The following is a 21631-nucleotide window of genomic DNA, read 5'->3' as shown; positions in this document are numbered from 1 at the left end:
TGCTCGGCATTACTCACTATTAAAATTTATACAAAGTGTGGATAATACCTTAGTGGAAATCCTCATTTTTTATTGCAACTTGCTGCTAATGACAAGGAATGAAATATTTTTAATTTGGCATTGTGATAACTGGGAGCAGATGAAGTGAGATTATAAACTCTTGAACGTTTTATTTTCTTGGTTGTCAGAGCGCTGAGAGCATACCCTGCCTGGGAGAGTGGCATTGTGCTTTATTATTCAAAGCTGAAAATGTGTACTGTCATATTTTGATTGTTTCATTGTTCTAGGTAGGCAGATAGGGATCTCACTTGGCAGTGTTGTATGTACTATGATACAAAGAAATTACCATTATGTAATAGTGGTGGTAGTATTCTGTTCTAAATTTATTGCTTGCATTTTTATACTAGCTTGTTTTTATTTGCTTTTTAAAATCAACTCTAATGCTTTGTCATTTTTCATAGTACAATAATATACCTTTTGTAAAACAGCTATGAAATTATACCCAGAATAAGCACGACTTGTAACCCTGCCGTTCAGAGACAAGCTCTATTCTTTCAGATCATTTCCTGTTTGCATGTCTACATGTGTGCATATTTCTATAGAAAGTAAAAGTTTCTCTTCGGGATTTTGAAACTTTTCTTTCCATTTAAAAATGGTGCTTTAACATTTCTCTACAATAGTACATGCATTTATACAAATTATAAAAATAATATAATATTCCTTATAAAAATCTTATGCCATCACTTACTTGTGTCAACTAAATACTCAATCTAGACTGAATATCTAAATGTGCCTCTGTTCACAGAGGACTTGCATTCTAATGGGAGAGGGCAGAAATCTCATGAATTATCTGGATTAGTATATAATGTGCTTTGAAGTAAAATAATTCAGGGTAAGGAAGTGGAACTTAATGAAAGTAATGAGTCTGGAGGAATGTGAAGATAGGATGATCCTGAAAGGCCTCTCTCGGGTAACATTTGAGCAAATCGGTAGATGATATTTGGGAGTAGGATGTGAGAAAATCTGAGGAAAGAACTTTCTCAGCAGATGAAACCGCCCATCCCAAGGTCCTAGAGCAGGTCTGTGTTGGCACAGATGCTGAGTGGGCAGAGGCAACAGGATGGAGGAGAGACTGGGCGTCAGTGACAAGGGTAAGAGTGCCAGGAGCCACAGGAGGTAGGAATAGTAAGGGGTGAAATGATGAAATTTACTTTTTGAAAGTGTTACTTGGACATGGGTTTGTCTCTGTGTGTGTGTGTGTGTGTGTGTGTGTGTGTATTTTCTCATTTACTATTCTATATGTTGTCTAGAAGGGTTTATAGAGGAGAAAGGATTTGAGTTGGAGGTGAGGTCAGCCTTGGTCCCGCTCAGGGAGCTTCAGGAAGGCACAGTCTTGCCTCTCCTTGGATCCCCAGTTCCCCTACTCAGATCAGTGTGTTGGATGGACATGGAGAGCTCTGCTTTAGAATGCAGCTAGAATACTATTTTGAGTTCATATTGCAGCAAGAAATTCAGGGTATTGATTCACATGAGGTGGGTCACGGATGCTCAGAATCTGGAGGATGTGGGGAGAATAGAGAAGTTACTAATTTCACATATAGACAGACAGCTCTCCAGACACCAGTCACATCGAGATCTGTATAGTCTGTGATTGAGCAGCTATTATGGGTCTTTTGGGGAGTGTGTGAAATGGGGGACAGGAAGTAAATCAGCTTTAAGGAATATACATAAATTAGAGGGCTGACATGAGGAAAGGAGTATCAGAGAATCTGAGATTGCAGAGAAACAGAGCTTCATAATAATGTCTGTTCCCTTTCCTTCCTTCTGAAATTTTTCCAGTTTTGAAAGGCAAATGCCAGATGTTTGAGCAAAATACATGCTGTTTGACTGCCTTAAAATTGCAGCTTTTAGTTACCTTTTAATTTGAAAGCCAGAAATAGTGCCATAACCACCTGTTTTATATTCTGTTAATGGTCATTAAAGAAATACAAGTACTGCTCTACTGCTGGCAGTCTCTGTTTATGAATGGACAGTTTTCCAGATGGTTGTTTGTAAATCGTAGGTGTAGGATTCTCTTTATTCCCATAGACGCCTGATTGGAAATGTTGGGTGGAGCTCCAGGCCAGTGCACAAAAGTCAGTTTAATCCATAATGTACGTGTAGTACAATTTTGAATAAAGAGAACTCCAGAGTTTGTCTCTAAGAAAAAAAAAAAAAAAAAAAAAACTCCATACTAGGGCAGATGGTCCCTAAAGGCATGAGCAGACCCTTCCCTGTATGAAGGACCCTAAGTGAGGGCTAAGAGGGTGGGATCTAAGAGACTAGAGAACAGGCCTGGAGGTGGCCTCAGAATCTTTGAAACAGGGAACAGTAGAGGTATCTGCCTCTTTGTTTTAATGCTCTGGTATTAATTTTGATTCTGAGTTGGTTTCTTGGCCATAGACCTTTGTTTTACCACGGCACCTCAAGGCTAGTCTACCTGTTTCTTTTTCCATTCGTCCTACTCTTGGAGGAGCATATGGAATTTTAGATCTGGCAGAAAGCTGGTCTGACTTCAAAAATTCAACTACAGAAAGTCACATTTCAACTAAGTGCACCTATTTTTTTTTTGAAGTACTTTTTGTCCCTGAAACAGGTTTATGTCGACTTTAAGATTTGGCAGAATATTTTACTAATAATAGTGGAAAGATTGGGTAGGTAATAAACCCCTTCTCGTTCTATATTGTTTTTTCATTTATTCCTCCAAGGTAAAAAGTCATAGCCGAGTGACTGAAGTGTGATTCGTTCAAGTTTCAAGAAAAGACTGCTTTTCAGATTCTGGCTGCTTCTGGGATTTCATTCTAGGTACAGGGTCAGGTGAACTCCAAGGTGAGGAGCAGTGTGTCAGGAAGAGAGGCCTAATGATGTTCTGATAGACTGGGAGATGTTGCTTGGCAAACCTGAGCTTCTGGAACTCGCAGAGTTTCATGTTAGAGGGGCTGGCGCTGAGGAAATGACCAAGTTTTGCCCTGATTCTCTTTCCCTGTCCTCAACTCCATTGTTGGTTCCTCTGCTGTAGACCAGCCCTGGTGCAGTGGGAGTAAACACGTAGAGTGGGAAGGCAGTTTCGGACAGCAGCAGGCTGAGTGGATTGCAGAAGGCGGCGAGGGGAAAGCCTCAGCAGAGGACCCTCGTGAAGAGTCCCCTGCGGGCAGTGGTTTGGGTGTCGGTTCAGAGGTAGCAGTCCCAAGTCAGGGGCTACCTTCTGCTCAGTGACCTCGTGTTTAGGAATGCTCAGAATTATTGACAGTGATGTCATCACCACAAAGGTTGCCTCTTTTCTGAAAATGCCAGGCAGTCATACTTTCCTGTATTGATAGAGAAGTGGGCCAGCCTCTGGAAAACAGTTATGGAAGTTGTATTCAATTCTTTAATATTTCCAGATCCTTCTGATACAGCCACAGTAACGATGTGTGAGAGAGAAGGCAGACTTAAGAGGCAATACCCAGCAGCTTTGCTCCAGGAGGCAGAGGAGGGAAGTGTTTCCCCCTCACTGTGTCTCCAGCCCTCTCTGAGTAAATGTACTGATACGTTGTCCCTGTATGCGTGTCTCTTGACCATCTAGGAAGTTGTTTTTACCACGTGAGGAAGTGACCTGGAAGAGGCCCAGCAGCAGTCCTGAGATTGTCTGGTTTGCACTGCAAGGAGGTTCCCCCCCCGCCTTGTTGGGTCCATACTGCACTTGCCATGCTGTGTGCTCTTTCGGGCAAAAGCTCTCCAGAGACGAGGAGCTCTGTTCGGCTCTGCTTGGCATCCATGTTGGAAAGGCTAATGTTCAGTGTGAGTGAGCTTTCTTAAATAATAACTTCCTCTTTAAATTAAACTTGATAACACCTTTAAGAAATATGAAATAGATATCCTTCTGGCCAGATCATTCTCTTCCTTCTACAGATCTCAGTTTTTAGTTTCTAAATATAGAATATTCTCAGATTCTAAATGTAGATAAGGCTCCCCCACCATTGTTTTTCAAGAATATGGTCAATAGGCTACTTGCATCAAAACAAGAGTGAGTCATGCTAAAAATGTGGATTGCTTGGCCCCATTCTAATTGGAATCCTTGACAACCTGGCGCAGAGATCAATTGCCCAGGTAATTGTGATACATCTAGATAGTGACTCTGAAGGAGTGAGTGGACCTTGTTTGGTGTGTTCACTGCTTACCCCTGGCATCAAGAACAGTGCCCAGCTCCTGAAGAGTGTGCACTATCTTTCTGATACTGAGTGAGGGAAGTGAGCAAATGAGTTCTTATGCAGTTTTCTGCTGTTAGCTGCTATGAGTTAGGGAATATTGTTAGAATTCACTAAGAATAAGAATATAAAATATTTTAAGATACAAGAAAGGGGCTTACCTCTGTAAATTATTGGATCTTTCTAAGTATGCTCCATTCTTTTCATGGCCCAGAGGTTTGTTTTATGTCAGCATGAAGTATATACTTAATGGCTGAATGTTGGATTGATTCTTTGTTTCCATGGCCTTAATATGTTGCTTCAAAAATGAGAGGTCTGTGTTACTTTGACCTTAATCTGGGCTATTCTGAAAGATTAATTTCCAACGTTCTGTTAGCTAAGTGGGAAGAAACTAGAAATGCAAGTAGACTTCTAACTACTTGTGATTGAGTCCCGCCCCTCACCCCCTGCCATAAGCGAAATGTGTGCTTTCTAAAAATACTGCTGTTGAAATATTCCTGGGTCCCAAAGGGGATTAAATTGTGAGAGAACAATAGGAGCAGATTGTCATCTTTCATAAGGTTTGAAATCATCTGAATTTGAACGTTTTTCTTCCCCTTGGAGGTTTAAGAATCTGAAAGAGCCTTTCCAGACCTTTTTAGTCTTGACTGGTTTTCTCTTCACAGGATTTAATTATTTGTTTATTAAGAGAAATTATTCCTTAGCCTAACTATTCATGTTTCATGGCTCAGGATCACAAGTCAGTGACAAACTTGGTGAAAGTCAAGCCAAAGAAATCCTTTCTGTTTAAAGATCACTTTACACTCTGAAAGATACCAGCCTTCCTCATCTTCTTGAAATCTTTCATGAAATCAGAATTTCTGTAGAAATCTGCAAATCCCTTCTTTCTTGATTCAGCACCAGAAAGCGGCCAGCCCCAGCATGCAGTGAATGCTGTGGAAGTATGACATGGTAGGCAATGCTCCTGAGGTCTCCACAAAGACCTGGAAGCGATTCTCTTCAGTAGGGATGTCCTGCCGCGCTGAAGGGAAATGGACAGTGCATGAAATGTGCCGTCTTTTCCTTAAAAAACAAAAATGAAGCTAACATTTAGGATCCAGTGTTTTGAGTATATTTATCAACACCGTTCTAATTTTTTGCATGTTTTGTTTTTAAATCCACCGAAAATGTCTTTCATTTTTGTTGGATAATTTGCTCACCCCAGTTCTACTCCTCTGTTTGTACATTTAGAGAAAGATTTCGAATGAGAGCCGGTGGTATACTCACTCTGGGAACTAACATACTACTTCATTTGGAAAAAAATACTAATGCATATAGTTGCATTGTTCCAAATGGAACAGTGTTTTCTGATGAAGATAGGCAAACAAAAATGAAGAACCTGTTTGATATTGGTTCTTTTTTAATTCATCTAACAAATAATAATTGAATGGTTTCACAGTGCCAGGCACAAGGCTAGGCTCTGGGATACAGACATGAATGGTTATAGTTTCTGAATTTAATTGGTTTGAATTCTAGTTAGACAAGTGGATAGTTATTATGGCAAAGGTCAGGAATGAGATTTCTGCATACAGTCAGAACTCAAAACACAGATTAAGCTAGAACTAAATTGTAAAGAATTAAAAATTGGAAAGGGTGGGAATGTTGCAGACAGAAGAAAGTGTTTTTGCTGACATGTGAACTTGGCATATTCTAAGAATGGATCATGAATAGCTTTCTATATGGATGCTAAGGACTCATAATTTTATTCGTCAACAGATGAAGATGTGCTAAAGGCTCCTTTTGAATGGGAGAATGTCATGATCAGATTAATGATGACTTTGAGGGGAAGAAGGGATTGAAGCAAAGCAATCCTAAAGATGCCAGAACCCAATTAAGAAAAGACTCTAATAATCTAAAAAGTGGGAAAGCTTTAAATGAAGCTGTGATTTTTATAGCTAAACCAAAAGTTTTAAATATGCTGTTTGCTTTAAAACTCAACACATTTTGAAATTTTGGTTTGGCAGTAAGAGTGATGAAACTTGAACATAGAATATAAGTTTCAGAAATTTCATAAAGCATGAAGTATCTCTTTTGGTGACCTCAGCTTTAAATTCTTCAAATGTTTGTTAAATGCAAAATGTTTTATGTGCTAAGACTATGGTGATGATTCACGGTGACTTGGTGGTGGGAATTTTACAGGGACTACACCTGAGAGGAGAGAGCAAACATTGTTCAAAAATTAACACTGATATAAAATATGTATATAAATAAATATTTAAAAAATGCTTTATGTGCTTACTTCACAATCACATTTTTCTGGCCTTTTGTGTGTGTTTATAGTGTGAAAGTTATTACAGCTACTTGAAAATACTGAATTCTGCTTTACTCCATGAACCTACAGTTGTTTTTTCTGCATAATTTTTCTATTGGAAAAGAAACTTTTACTATTTCATGAATATCTCATGAAAAAAAGACAATAAGACATAAAGTCCTATAAACTCTGAAGTTGAATTTCAGGAATCTTGAAAGAAGAACTAGGCAGCTAAAATTAAATCCTTGTTTAGATAATTCTTATGTAGATCGTAGATCGTAGATTGTAATATGCTTACAAAATATTCACAGCTACTATTAATCTTGATTATACTCCAAATTCATATAATATGTTCTTCTTACATGTTGCCAATCTTTCTTCTAATTTGAGCTTATGTAGACAAATATCAGTTGACAATTTATTCTTTAAAAAGCCTGCACTTTTGTGGCAGAAGTCTGGTAAAATAGGGAGGGAAAAGATAAGAATCCGCTTTTAAAAGAGCTACCATTTGAGACATTCTTATTTTATAGGTATGTGTATAGGTTACATTTGTGTATTATACAGTATTATTTTCAACTCTTGTCCCTAACTTTTTCCTACGAAATTCCCACGTTATTAAAGTTGTCTAGAATATGTCTTTGTCATGGTATTGACACTAGAAAATTTTACTTGAAGTCACTTTGTAACTATTTACATAACAAAATGTGTGGTGTTTTTTCCCCATACAACATGAGATGCTTGTGATCTCTAATATGTAATCACTTACTGTCCTGTTTTTAAAGTAATCTTTAAAGGCTTCCTGCTAAGAGTAGTCATCAGCCAATATTTGTAATTATAAGTTTATAACAACAGCTGTGAGAATCAAATTTTCTTTCCTCTATTTTCCAGTTTCATCAGGTGACCTCTCTTTAAGTCTCAGAACCTCATACTGAGATTGTTTCAGGGTCAACAACTGTTATTCAAAATAGAGACGCTGAGAGCATGTCCAGTTAGAAACATAACAAACACCAACATCACAGAGTTCACATACTCGTCTCCTTTACATGCTTGCTTTTCCTGCTGACATTTTAGAGATTTATTTATTTATACAAGCACTGGGTACAGTCAAAAGTACAGGAGGATGAGAGAATTCACCAGAGCGGGGAACAGAACAGGCAGGCTGATGAAGAAATACACTGCTGAGGGGAGCAGCGGGCAGCAGGAGAGGTCTGTTGTGCCATGTGGGACCCTCGCCGGTGGCCGGGGATCGAACCGGCGCCGCAGAGGCTGCAGGCAGCTTCACAGCCCAGCGCTCAACTGCTGTGCCACCAGGGGAGGCCCTCCTACTGACATTTTAAAGGCTTAAAAGCATGGCTATGTCTTGTTGGTTTGTGTGTTCCTGCATAGAGTCTGAGACTTAATGAAATTTTAATCCATTATATTTTCCAGGTGTTCATAATCTATCTTTCTGTCTTTCGACAAAGAAGGACAAAGGTCAAATTCTATACTGAGTCAAGCACATTCTTCATAATTTGGCATTTACTATCTTCTGATCTCATTCTCCTTATATCATGATTACCTCTGCTAGACACAAGTTCCTGTGCCTCCAGTCTTACATTAAAAATCAGAAAAAGCATGGTTTTCTAAAAAAAAAGGTCATATTCGGTATTATCTCCAGACTCTGGACCTCCTCTGTGGGGAGGTCCATTTGACCGAGCAGGCAGCTTCCCTGTTCCTTGTTTCCTCTGTTTGCCATAGCTTTTTGTTCATTCAGAAATGAAAACTTGTTCTTAAGGTTTGTTTTCCTGTATCCCCAATAGACTGAATTTTACAAAGTCCCTGTGCTACTTGTTCTTACTCATTCTTGAGAACAAGCACAATCCCAGTTATGATAATCTTAGGATAGAGCTATTCAGTTTGTCAGGATTAGGAAAGTATGAAAATAAGAAAACATATAAACATTGCAACAGAAGTATTTAGATCTACATGTATATTTGCCTTGTAGGCATATTATGACATCTTTAAGGCCACCTTAAAGGTATTCCCCACAAGACAGAAATGTCTATCTGAAAAATCAGATTCTTAAGGTGCCATTTGGTATACATTTGGGACTAAACCTCTATTTTGAGTATTTCCAGAATTCACTAGATGACACTATATGGTACAAAATTTTGCTAGGTAGAAAAGTTTTCCAAATAACACACAGCATAGATATTTAAAAAGGTTGACTGTGGTGACACTTAATGTAAATAAATGTAAATAAAATTAAAGTGTTGACATTTGGGATCACACTCTGGTGTACCTTTGTTCGGGTATGCCACGACTGTGATGCTGATTATCCATTATGGACTAAACTTCTGAAGCCTAGATGAGTATTTTTGAATGATTTTTTTCAAGCATAGAGATTAAAATCCACATGTGTTAGTGTAAACATTTTGTATATGAATCTGTTAACTGCAAATAAAGGACTTTTCAGTTTTTGCTTTATACCCATTAACTGTATGATTTTAGTAATTCTCTTAATTTCAAAAGAAACTGGTTTTTATTTTTCAGTGTTGAAAATGAGCCTGTGAGCACAAGTCAGAAAAAGGAAAATGTACTTTCATCAGAAGCTATAAAGGTACAGTTTTGAATTAATGTTACAACTTTATGTGGAAATCTAACCCCCTTATGTTGGACATTTGTGTCTCGGGGTGGGGAGGGGAGAAAGACTTCCAAGGAGAGGGATTTGGGAACATGGTGTTCCTAACCTAGCTTCCTAACCAACTATGGCATTTAATTTTTTTGTGCCTTAATATAAAATTTTTATTTATTGAGGCAAAGTGTTTTACACCATTCTATCTGCTTTGGGATTTATAGGTTTAAACCTCTATAGAATGTATGTTTTCACACCATGCCCACCACCAGCACCCCAATAATCCACCACCAAGATCCATTGGGCCACCTCCCTCCCATTCTGGTTGGCCCAGCTCTGCTGTCAGATGTCAAGAGTTTATTGTTGATTTGGTTTTGACTGAATCTTTATGTTTCTTATATTTCACATACAAATGAGGTCATCCTTTTGTGCCTTAATTTTATAATCTATTAACTGGATCACCTGACCTTCGTGGTCTCTTTTTTCCTAGGAAGTTCTTTGGTTGATGTCATGTTTCTCAAATGCTGCTGACCAGCAATAGCGCTTTGGGGAATAGAAGTTAATAACATGTTCTTACATGGCATTGCTCTGTGAAGGATACCTTTGTGGTCGGCTCACGTGAGAACTGGCTTTCTTTGCTGTATAGGGCAAGCATAGGAAGCATATAAATGGCAGACCTACTCACTTAGCTGTGTCATTAAAGATCTTTTAAAATCTAAAACTTGCAACATTTATTTTTACTCAAAAGTGATTTTTCTAGAAATTGGGTGTTGGTGTTGTTTGTGTGAGGCTGTGTATGTGATCAAATTTTGGTGACTGTTCACATTCAGAGTTTGGTCCCAGTCACTTTCTGTAACATGATTTTTGATAATCAAGGAGAAAGCTCCTGTGCTCCAGGGTAATACAGCTCAGTCAGTGGAGAACTTGAAAGTGATCTGAATTCTTTTGTAACTCAAAAGCATTAAGTTTGGTAAAGATAAACAATGTGTCAGCTATTTGGAGTAGACTTTATGCTTGCCGGGAAGTTTTTGGTTACTAATTCGATCTCCTTTCTGGTGACTGGTCAGTTCAGATCTTTTATTTCTCTTTCTTGGTGTGTCTAGCCAAAAGTTTGTCATTTTGCTTACCTTTTCAAAAACCAACTCTTGGTTGTGTTGACCTTTTCTTTTGTCTTTTTAATCTAATATTTCATTTATATCTACTCTGATCTTTGTTATTTCCTTGCTTCTACTAACTCTGGACTTCGCTTATTCTTGTTCTAGTTCCTTGAGGCATAAAGTCAGGTTGTTTGAAACTTCTCTTTTTTCAAACACAGGAACTGTTTGTTTACTTTGTCTGACGTGTACGCCGTACATTTATTACCAGCTACCCTCAACTCCAAAATCGGACACAGGAATGAGAAATAAAAATTCATTGCTCTTCTTAATAAATCATTATTAGTAACTTTCATTAAAAAATGTACAAACTTTGTTAAAAGTTTACCAAGGCTTTTAAATGATTTGGTTACAGATATTTATAATACTTATATTTAAAATTCTATGTTAACTGATAAAATGGAATATGATGTGAGGAAATGACTTGGCAAATGATTCCAAAAATCACCTGTAAACTTTCATAATCAGTAACAAACAGCAAAATGAGGTAGCCAAACTGTATTATTGGGGGAAAATAGCTTTCTAATGAAAGCCTAAAGATATTTGTGAAAAATATTCTCATGTGAGTTGGAAGATTTCATTCAAAATATTGTAAGAAGCCACAATTTAAGAATCATAGCAATCCACATTTCAGAGTATATAAAATCTAAATATCCTTTCACATTTTCCAGATTTTGCTCAAACAAAAAACCTCAGGCCAGGGTATCCTAATGAGATCTTCATACCATGAATTGGTATGAAGGCCATGAATTGTTTTTGTTTTTGTTTGGGAGGAAGAGATCCCCTGAAAAAAATTCAAAATTGATAATGCCCCAAACAATCCCTCCCCCCTCTTTTAAAGTTAAACTCTAATTGTGCTTGGAATCCCATATATAAACAGATTAAAAGCAAACCTTCACTGTTGATGGTGGGAATGAGTTGCCTTGAAGAATCTCACAGTTAGCCACTAGTCTCTGCCAACCATGACACCTCCTACAAATAGTTTTAAAATTACATGTGTGAAAAGGAAAGAACACAGCCTTTGGAATCAGATACATATGGGTTTAAGTCCCATGTGGTAGTTTGTAACCTTGAACAATTTGCTTAAAACTCTCTGAACTTTGGTTTGCTGGTCTGTGGTCTCCATGTTCAATCCTCATTTCAAAGAAGTATTTTAGATACCTTTGAAACATGTTCAGTAATGCATGATGCCTAACACAAAGTAGGCACTAGGGAAAACAGTTGCCTTCTTGCCATATAAAGTCTGATAAGAACTTAGAAATTACTCTTGCTTGAAAATACTGTTAATATTTTTCTAGATGAATAGTATAACTATCCGCTGTTAGAATCATTTCATTCACTATAACATTTGAAAAGCAATTATTCCATAAAGGGATACATATTGAATTCTGGCTAGAACTTACAATGTTCTCACCCCTTGATTGTTTAGATAAAGACTCAGTGCTATCTGGGTACCCAAAATAGAGATTGCACCTCTGCTGTATCGATGACCAAGAATCTATCAGTATTGCTGGTACCAGCCTAGGCCTTTGATAGATCTATATTCTTGGGTGTTGAATGTATATTGTAAGCTGTCTTATTTGATTTACAGCAGCTCCAACCTATCATACATAGATCTGAAATGGTCCATTTCTCCTTTGTGGTATGATAGAGCACTTTATCAAAATAGAAACTAAGTATGAAGGGTATTATACATAGTCTAGATTTTTATGAGTAAATTTATGTCCACAGGTTCCAAATATTGATCCAAAAATTTTAGAGGATCAAAAATTTTAGAGGACCAAAAAGCTCTCAGAGAATTAGTAACATTTATTACTCTAGCAGTTGTTTTCTTTGAAGAAGTCCTACGATATCAGTAAAAATGGCATTCCTCCCATGTTATGTCATCTTGTTCCTGTCTCTTCTCACATACACTTCTGCCCAGGTTGATTTGATTTCTGCCTACATCTCAATGTATAACAATGGTGACATCTATTTCTCCCGCCTGACTTGTCCTTGCTAATTATTTTAAGTCCTTTATCGTTAGATATGAGATTTGACATACTCAAAGTTAAATTTAATATATATATATGTATATATATATATATATTTTAAATTCCTGTCCAGCTGGAAGGTGCCACCAGTTACCCAGTCTTGACACCTGGGAGTGATTCTGCCTCTCCATTTTGTCTCCCTTTCCATATGCCAAGACCTGTCAACATCCCTTCCTCTTCACACCTATCAATACTGTATAGCACAGACTTTTCTTTTTTAGACTCAATTTTTACCCACATCTTTTTTTTTCTCTGATACATATAGTAGATGACTGTCTTGAGTTATGTATGGTTAAGGGCACTAATTTGATACAGTGCATGTAACCATATTCCTTTATCAGAAATTACATGGTTATTGGGCCTCCCCAGTGGCGCAGCAGTTGAGCACTGGGTTGTGAAGCTGCCCGCAGCCTCTGCAGCGCCAGTTCGATCCCTGGCAGCTCCCAGGCCACAGGAGGAGGGTCCCACATGGTGCGCAGACCTCTCCTGCCGCCCGCTGCTCCCCTCAGCAGTGTACTTCGGTGCTTCTGCCTGCTCTGCTCCCTGCTCTGGCTCTGGTGAATTCTCTCACCCTTCCGTGCTTCCAACTGTACCCAGTGCTTATATAAATAAATAAATAAATCTTAAAAAAAAAAGAAATTACATGGTTATTAAAACCTGCTATTCTATAGCATTTTTTAATTCAGCTTTTATCAACAATTTTTATTTTTATTTTATATATTTTTACATCCTTTTTCATTTTTGCATAATGTATGCATTTTCATCTTGGTTATATTCCCCATACAATTCCCACCCCCATGTATTTTGACCTGAATCTCTCCTCACCCCCCCCCCGTAGTGTGTCTCTGGTTTATAGTTGCTTGTTGATTTTGATTTTTACTTTATTATAATTAGTGTTTTCCTGGTTCCTTATTTAGGTTTTCTAAATTCCTGCTATGAGTGAGACCATCCAGTATTTTTCTTTTTATTTCTGGCTTATTTTGCTGAGCATGATCCCTTCCAGCTCCATCCATGTTGCTGCAAATTGCATGAGTTTATCTTTTTTGATTGCTGAGTAATATTCCATTGTGTCTATGTACCACATCTTCTTGAGTCCAGTCATCTATTTTTGGGCATTTGGGTTGTTTCCATAGCTTAGCTATTGTAAATAGTGCTGCTATAAACATAGGGGTGCAGGTGCCCTTTTGAATTAAAGATTCTGTGTCCTTTGGGTAAATACCTAGGAGTGGTTTTGCTGGATCATATGGAAGATCCATCTTTCTGCAGGTCATCCATGCTGTGCACAACATACTCAGAGCCTGAGGCTAGACAGGATGGCCAATCCACATGATTAAGACAGTAGAAGACAACTCACCTGACCTTCCCTGTGCCAGTCACCATGTTGTGACAGCACCTGCTAGAGGCTGCTCCAGGAGGTGACAAACTAGCGCTGGTTCGACTTGCAAGTAAGGTCTTATATATCAATAAGTAGGCGCCATAGACAGGGCTTTTGGTGTATCTTGTCATAGTCATGACAGATAGGTGTCTTAAGCATCTAGAATAGTATCTGGCGCATGATTATTTGTTGAATGAATACTTTAAAGTTTTCATTGACCTAATTGCTACTTGGTACATCTAATTTCAGCTTATTGTGGCATCCCTCAGGCACTCTCCTCCAAGTCTTGTCTATTTTGGGATCCCAAATTCCAGAGCCATTTGTCAGACCTTGTTCATTGTCTTCTCCACTTAAAGAATTGCACAAACTTTCGCCACTTCCTTACCACTTTACTTTGGAGGAAATGTCCATACTCCTCTCTAAGGCTAATGCTTCCCCATTACTAGAGGCATCAGAATCTTTTTCACCTTCTGCTTTTCTTTCTGGAACCTGTCACTATTCTCTTGTACAGCATTCACTCCCTTTCCAGCAGGTGTAGAACCAACCCACAAAAACCCTTTCTTTTGCCTTGGACCTTATCATTTTATGGACTATCATTTTATGCCTTTCCTTTTCCCTAGTTAAAAAACTAAAGTGTTCTCTTCAGTTACTGACTGTTCCATTTCCTTACCTCACACTTGCTGTGAAACACCTTGAGTTTGTGGTTGTGCTCACAAATTCCTGAGATGTTATGCCTTTCTCCTGCATTCCTAGGGTTTCTTTAGTCCTCATCCATCATTTATTAATTCAGCAAATATTTGAGCAGCTCTTATTAATGTCAGACACATTTCGAGGTGCTAGAGACACTGCAATGAATAAAAACAGGTAAATATCCCTGCATTTTTGTGTGTGTTTGTGTGTGTGTATGTGTGTGTGTGAGAGAGAGAGAGAGGCAACTACAAAAATTAAGCACAAAAAGGATATACACAGTTTCAGAGTGGAGGAGTTTACTATTTTAGATAAAGTGACTGAGGAAACTTTCAATGAACAGATGACTTTTAAGGAAAATTCTGAAGGAGGTAAAGGGAAGTGAGTCATATAACTATCTGGGGAAGAACATTCTAAGCAGAGCAAAGGGTAAATGTACAATTCCCAGGGCAGGAATATTTCTGATGTTTTTGAAGACCAGTGATGGCAGCTAGTCTTCACCTTTCTTGAACTCAGTGACATTTGGCATTTGTCCCCCTGTGGTATTAGAAATATTCTTCATCTTTTGCTTTGGGGGCTGTAACCTGGAAGGGATGACCGGTCTGCTTTTGGCTTTCTCTGTCCCTTTATTGACTTTTCTTCTTTGTGCCTGCCTTTTAATCTTCTTTCCCTAGAGGACTTTGTGTTACTCTCCCTTTCCCCTGTATGTACTGTGTGTTGCCAAATTGCATTCTTAGGTGATGCTTCTGACTGATTACTAGATATCTAAACCAGGGGAGCAAAAATTAAACAAGTTTAACATCTGAATTGTTACCTTACCCCTTCTCACCCCCACAGAAATCCCTTATCCTACTCCCCATTTATTTCCCATGTTCATTTTTGACTTAACAACTCAGACAGTTGCCCAATTTGGAAAACTTGTCATCTATGACTTTGTTACCCATCAGCCTCTACTTACTTTATGATTGGTCATCTTATCAACCTCATTCTCTATCCTCTGTGTCTGTCTCCTTCAGCAACACACACCTGCCATAATCAACTTGACACTATCTCTGTACATGCTATACTGTGTGTCTAGAATGCTCTTCTTACCCTTCAATCAAGCTCACGTTACCTTTGGAGTAGATTCTCCCCATCCCCAGTCACTGACTTACCTCTTAGAAGCTCCCACAGTGATGTAATGATGAGTATCTTGATAACTGTAAGTGCCTTGAAACCGTAGCTAAGTCTTACTAATCGGAGTACATAATGCTCTCCTGTATCTCCTTGTGTTGGGCACATAGCAAAGATAATAGATAGGTGAATGGATGAATTTGGACATAAGGTCCCTGAATTACAATATATTGACTGTGAAGAAAAATAATTTAAAATTCCTAAAAGACATCTAGTGTCATCAGTATCCTTTGTATATTAAAAGCAGAATAGTAAAAAATTTTAGAGTAACTGGAACTGTTTTGTTAGCATTTGTTTGAATTGAGTACTATCATGGCAGACAGTCCTGCTGCAGGCGACAAAGGCTCTAGTTTGTGGTAGCTTGAACTTCAGTGTTGTCTAGGCCAAGGACAGAGAGCAGCTGTTTTAGAAAAAAACATAAAATTTTTATTTCATAAATACAGAATTTATTGTCTTTGAATAGCAATGTTCCTGCTCGTTTTAATTTCTAAATTTAAATAGCTTTTTTTCTTGTTGAAGATATTTTAATTATTGACAGAAATGTCTCATAAGATTGTCAGGGGAAAAAAAGTAAGCAACTAAAGACAGTTTGGAAAACATGTCTGGGGGTGGGTGAATGTTCTTCAGTCAGCTTAAGATACAGGAATTCTGGCCCTCCCTGGTGGCACAAGGGGTTAAGTCTCAGCACTATGAAGCTATTGGCAGCTACTGCAGCACGCGTTCGATCCCCAGCCAGAGAGCTAACCCATAAGGCACAGCAGACTTCTCCTGTCTTGCCCGCTGCTCCCCTCAGCAGTGTATTTCAGTAGATCACCTGTTCTGCTCCCTACTCTTTTTCTGGTGAATCCTCTCACCCCACCCCCACACCTCTGACCTACACCCCAGCCCTGTATAAAAAATAAAATAAATCTTTAAAAATATATATAAAAAATTTTTTAAAAGGTTCAGCAATTCTTTATCCTTCAGCAAGAAACTAAAAATTGAGAGGAAGAAGAAACAACTTAAAAATTATAACAAATGTTTAAATTTGAAGATTTATTATTTCAGTAAAATGTATCTTGTTTAGAAAGTAACCTATTATACTTGAAAGATATTGTTGAGAAAAATAATAGAGGCAATGAAATAAATTATATTTTTGACAGAAATTATGTCTTGAGATTTTACTGATGTCATAAAGTATATATTCTCAAGTGTACCTGTGTAAAATAAGTGCTTCAATTTTATAAGACAATTTTGTAAATCTTTAAAACATTTAAAGAATATATGCTGTATTTTTTTTTTAAGATTTATTTATTTATACAAGCACTGGGTACAGTCAGAAGCACGAGAAGGTGAGAGGATTCACCAGAGACAGAGCGGGGAACAGAACAGGCAGACTGACGAAATACATTGCTGAGGGGAGCACTGAGCACAGCAGGAGAGGTCTGCGCCCCATGTAGGACCCTCGCTGGGGGCCGGGGATCGAATTGGCGCTGCAGAGGCTGTGGGCAGCTTCGCAGCCCAGAGCTCAACCACTGCTCCACCAAGGGAGGCCCTATATGATTAGCCTTTACTTGCCTTTCTTCAAGTAGCTATTCAGGATGAGCAGTTATTTTTCCTCACTACACAAGGGAAAAATCACTGCCCTGTTCCCATTACAGAATTTATTTATTTTGATTCAGAAAAGAGTATCATGGCTTGAAATTATAACAAATTAACTGGAGCAGTGAAAATTCAAGAAAAAATGTGTAACTTTCATACACATGAGCAATTTCAAAATGTCAACTAGCATATTCTTTTCTGCCAAACTGAAAGGCCATTTATGCTGCTGATACGAGGACAGGGTAGAACTAACTTGTAGTGTAGGCTTCCAAAATGAGCAGAAATCTGGATGGCTGAGGTGGAGATGAGTTGCAGTTGAACCCAGTAAAAGGTGAGATTTGAATGATTCTAGAAGGCTGGTGATATTCTAAATGTAGAGACTTCACAAGTTATATTAAGGTCCTAACACGTAGAAAAATATTATGTGTTTACTCAAATACACTGACACCTAAAGGTGGGAACAAACTTAAAATACTGTTTGCTTGAAATTAATTTTAAGCTAATGGCTTCAAAACATTTTCTCAACCTTCCATATGCTAGGTTTTATTAGCAATTAATGGAACTCTCCTTTAAACTGTTTTGAATTGGGATTAAAACATGGAGCAATGTAGACAAATGCCGTTATAATTAGGATGCTCTTGCTTTCTCAAAGATTCACTTCTTACCCAACTTTGTCATGTGAACCTACTGTGCCCGTAGGTGGTTTTACCTTGATGTCCTGATATTTTTCTGACTCACACTTGAGCTTTTATAAGGACGAGTGAGCATGTCATCTGACAGATAGGGTCAGATTTACATTCCTTTTACAAGTGGGTAAATGAGCATGTTTGGGAGGCAGGGTGAGTTGGCACATTAGAAGAGTGTGAGGTGGGGTGCCAGCTTGCTCTTTGATACAGAAGCACAGTCTGTCTTCACACAGCCCAGTATGGTTAGGTTGCTGTACCAATAACCTAGTTATGAGCAAGTAAAATGCACCTTTGGACTTGTTCAGCGCCTGCAAGAATTCTCAGTGCTGTCTACCATTTGCATGAATGCACATACCTTTTACCTTTTTAAAATCAGTGCTTCAATTTTTATAAGATATTTTTGTGAATCTTTAAAGCATTTAAAGAATATTTGTTGTATTTTAATGCCTTTTCAAGTGACTGTCCAGGATGAGCAATTATTTTTACTCACTAAAGAGGGAATAAATCACTATTTGTGTTAACATGAAGGATTCAGACTTCTCAGAATTGATGTTCCATGTTGCCGTCCTTGTCGCACTCTCTCTCTCTCTCTTTTTTTTTTTTTTTTTTTTTTGCTGCCCCTACCTCCTCTTCTTGAGAAACATTTTTATAAGTTGGAGTGTCCTGAGTCAAGAGTACCAAAATGATGAGGTCTGTTTAAGTGTTGTCTAGTGTACCAAAGTGTTTGAAAAACTGTCCATTACTCTTAATAATAAAGGCTAAATTTCAAAAAGAAAACATGAGGGTTTTGTTGATTGGTCCCTTTACATATCTCATCATACTTCTCTCCTTTCTCATTCTGTACCCTCTGCAGAATGTATGCCTCTAGTCATATTAAACTCCTTTAAAACTTCCATCTCATTAAGCAAAGAGTGCAGACGAGGGGGAGAGGGATGGAAAAAGGGAGAAAGCAACAGGAGAGGCGAGAGGGAGAGAGATAAACAAGCATCACACAGTCTCCTTTTAGGTCTTCTGAGGACACCTCCTCTAGGAAGCATCCCAGGTTACCTCCTCTGCTCTCACCAATGAATCTGGACTAGTGACTCCTGGTGTGGGTTCTGCCCAGTGCTGTACTTCTCCCTTACTGGCTTTAACTACATGGTTTTGTGCTGCCTGTGCTCTTGAGTAGATTGTGAACTGCCCAAGGGGACAGACTCATTCACCTTAACAGATGTTTCCCTGGCACCCCTACACACAGTGTCATGTAATAGGTTCTCAGTCTTTTTCAATAATGTTATTTTTTCAATAATGGTGCTTATTGTCCTCTATTTTGATTTCAAAGATTCCCCAAAGTGAAGACAGAAGAAACCATGCTGAGAAGCTAACCACTTCTCCAAAGCAGGAAGACCCCAAAAAGTCAAACGACCTTCCCAATTCCACCACTTCAGACATCAAGATAGGAGAAAGTGATCGCCAGCCAAAAGAGAGCTTTTTTCAGTTTCTTGGAAATTTATTCAATATCTCAGGAAAAACATCGCTTAGTGAAACTAAGCAGTCTTCTTCCAAAGATGATCAGGATAAAACTGAGAAAGATTTACAGAGTCCCAGTGACCATCATGGAGAAGACACCAAACAGGAGAGGGAGGTCTTGCGTGACTCCCTTGGAACCCAGGCACTTCCAGTGGAAGAACAAGAGTCCACTTCATCTGAATTCTCTGAAGCCTTTTCTTTGGATACAACACAAGACAGTGAACAAGAAATCAGTGATCTGCCAATGTAAGTTCAAAATTTACTTAACCAAAAATATTGAGCTATTGGATCTAACTTTTGAACTTTGAACTCTGTGGTTAATTGAGAGGGTTGGAAAAAAGTGTTCTGTAGTGTCTCTGCTACTGGGTAAAAAATTAGATGATTACGTATATCATGCCTGTCACCTAGGGCCTTTTAAGGTATTGTAGGGCTGGTACTGGTAGCTTTTAGGTGCTAACTTTGTCATAGTATAATATTTATTTCTAATTTGACTCCCTTAAAGATGTGAATTCTTCCTGTATTAAGGTAGTGTGTTTAGTGGCTACATTTTGGGAACAAAAATGGTCCTAAGGTTTGTATTAATACTTCTATTAATACTTTTAATAGTATTAAAATATTCTTTTAGTACTATTAATACTATTCTATTAATACATTTTTCTCTGTGAGATCCAATTAAAAAGGGTAACAAGAGTTACACTGATGATTTATAAAGCTTGCCTTATGAACGTTTTCACAGCTCTAAGAAACTGAAATGGTGCCCAAATTTAAGGAACATTTCATCACCTTTTTTTCTTCCTTTGATTAACAAATTAACTTATTTTTCTTTTATTCAGGTGAGCTAGAGGGAATATTTTCTACCCCAAAAATTTTTAGTAGTAGTTTTGAATCCACTAGATATCTTGCCTAGCAAAATGTATTCATTCATAACTAATAAGAATCAATTTTGTTGATTTTAACCTAACCTCTTCTTGAAAATTATTTTTAATTTAAGAGGTCATTAATATGATGTAGGTGATAACTTAGAACTCTGTCGTTCTTTGTCGTTTCAAAGTGTCTTCGTGTGTGGCTTTCAGTTAATTTCCTCATAGCAACCTTATGCTGTAGGCACAGACATCTCACATCTCACTGTTGTGAGAACTGAGGTCCGGGTGAGTTTTCCCATCAAGAGTTATGTGGTGAGGTTTTGCCCTACCAAATGTTAAATGTACTGCTAAATCTACAATAATTGAAACAGTGTCATGATCTAATATATCTGCTAGAAATTTAAATGTAATAAAATCGTCTAAAAATAGACTCATATGTTGGTGATTTGAACCACTGCTTACAGCATTATATATACTTGTGGAATGGAGGACTTGGGGTGTTGGTTAATAATTTGGGGAAAAAACCAAAAACTAGATACTTAGTCCATTTTTATATTAAAATTAATTGAAAGAATAACATGCTTCAAACACAAAAACTAAAAGTAGCTAAATGTGTATTATTTTAGTGATAAACTAAGTGTGATAATACTGGAGAGGCATCAGGAGAGAAGATCAGGAGGCTGGGTTACTGCCAATTTTCAAACTAACTTATTTTAACAAAATAAACAATGTTAAACAAATTGGTAAAGAGAAGACAGTATGAAAAAAAAGTCAGAAGATGCTTTTTGTTTGTTTATTTAGAGAAAAAGTTTATTGAGGAGAAAAAGAGCAGAAATAAAGTGGGACTCCCAGGCCATGAAACCATGCCAGGGAGGGCCAAGGAAGCCCAGAAGATGCTTTAACACATAAGCAGCTTAGACACTAACAATAGGAAAAATATGGACCATATAAATCATTCAAATAAAAGAAATATAAACTCGAGCAATGAAGAAAATGCAAACTAAGATAACTTTTAGGCTGTTGATATAGTAATAATAAATATTATACTCTGTGTCCCCCAGAGGTGATAGAACTGGTGTTTGTACACACTGCTGGGATTGAAGAGTATAAACTGGTGGGTCATTTCAGGGAAATACGGTATCCAGAAACTTAAAAAGTTTTATGGGGCTTCTGGTGGCCTAGGGGTTAAGTCTTAGCAATATCACCACTTTGGGCTGAGTTTACAAGGTCAGGGAGCTAACCCACATGGCACAGCAGACCTTTCCTGTCTCTCTTCCTGCTCCCCTCAGCAGTGTATTTCAGTAGATCCACTTGTTCAGCTCCTCACTCCGTCTCTGGTAAGGGTACCCCCTGCACCTCTGTCCTATACCGCAGTTTTAATTTTTTTCTATCTTTTAAATCTTTTAAAAGATAAATAAAGGTTCTATTAAACATTAATAT

The 21631-nt window shown here is 37.9% G+C and overlaps 1 protein-coding gene across 1 annotated transcript in view; it reads left to right on the top strand.

The window, feature by feature from the left end:
• The window catches only part of CRYBG3 (crystallin beta-gamma domain containing 3), a 96196-nt gene that overhangs the window by 8461 nt on the left and 66104 nt on the right, over positions 1-21631 (top strand). The window contains exons 2-3 of the mRNA XM_037525671.2: positions 9049-9115; positions 19141-19574. Of these exons, the coding sequence (XP_037381568.1) occupies positions 9049-9115; positions 19141-19574 (501 nt within the window). The remainder of the gene's footprint in view (positions 1-9048; positions 9116-19140; positions 19575-21631) is intronic.

The sequence above is a fragment of the Talpa occidentalis genome, unplaced genomic scaffold, assembly GCF_014898055.3.
Source record: "Talpa occidentalis isolate TD23 unplaced genomic scaffold, MPIMG_talOcc4v2.1 talOcc4.4, whole genome shotgun sequence".
NCBI lineage: Eukaryota > Metazoa > Chordata > Mammalia > Eulipotyphla > Talpidae > Talpa > Talpa occidentalis.
Note: the sequence above shows the minus strand (reverse complement) of the source record. Positions and strands in the feature narration are given on the sequence as shown.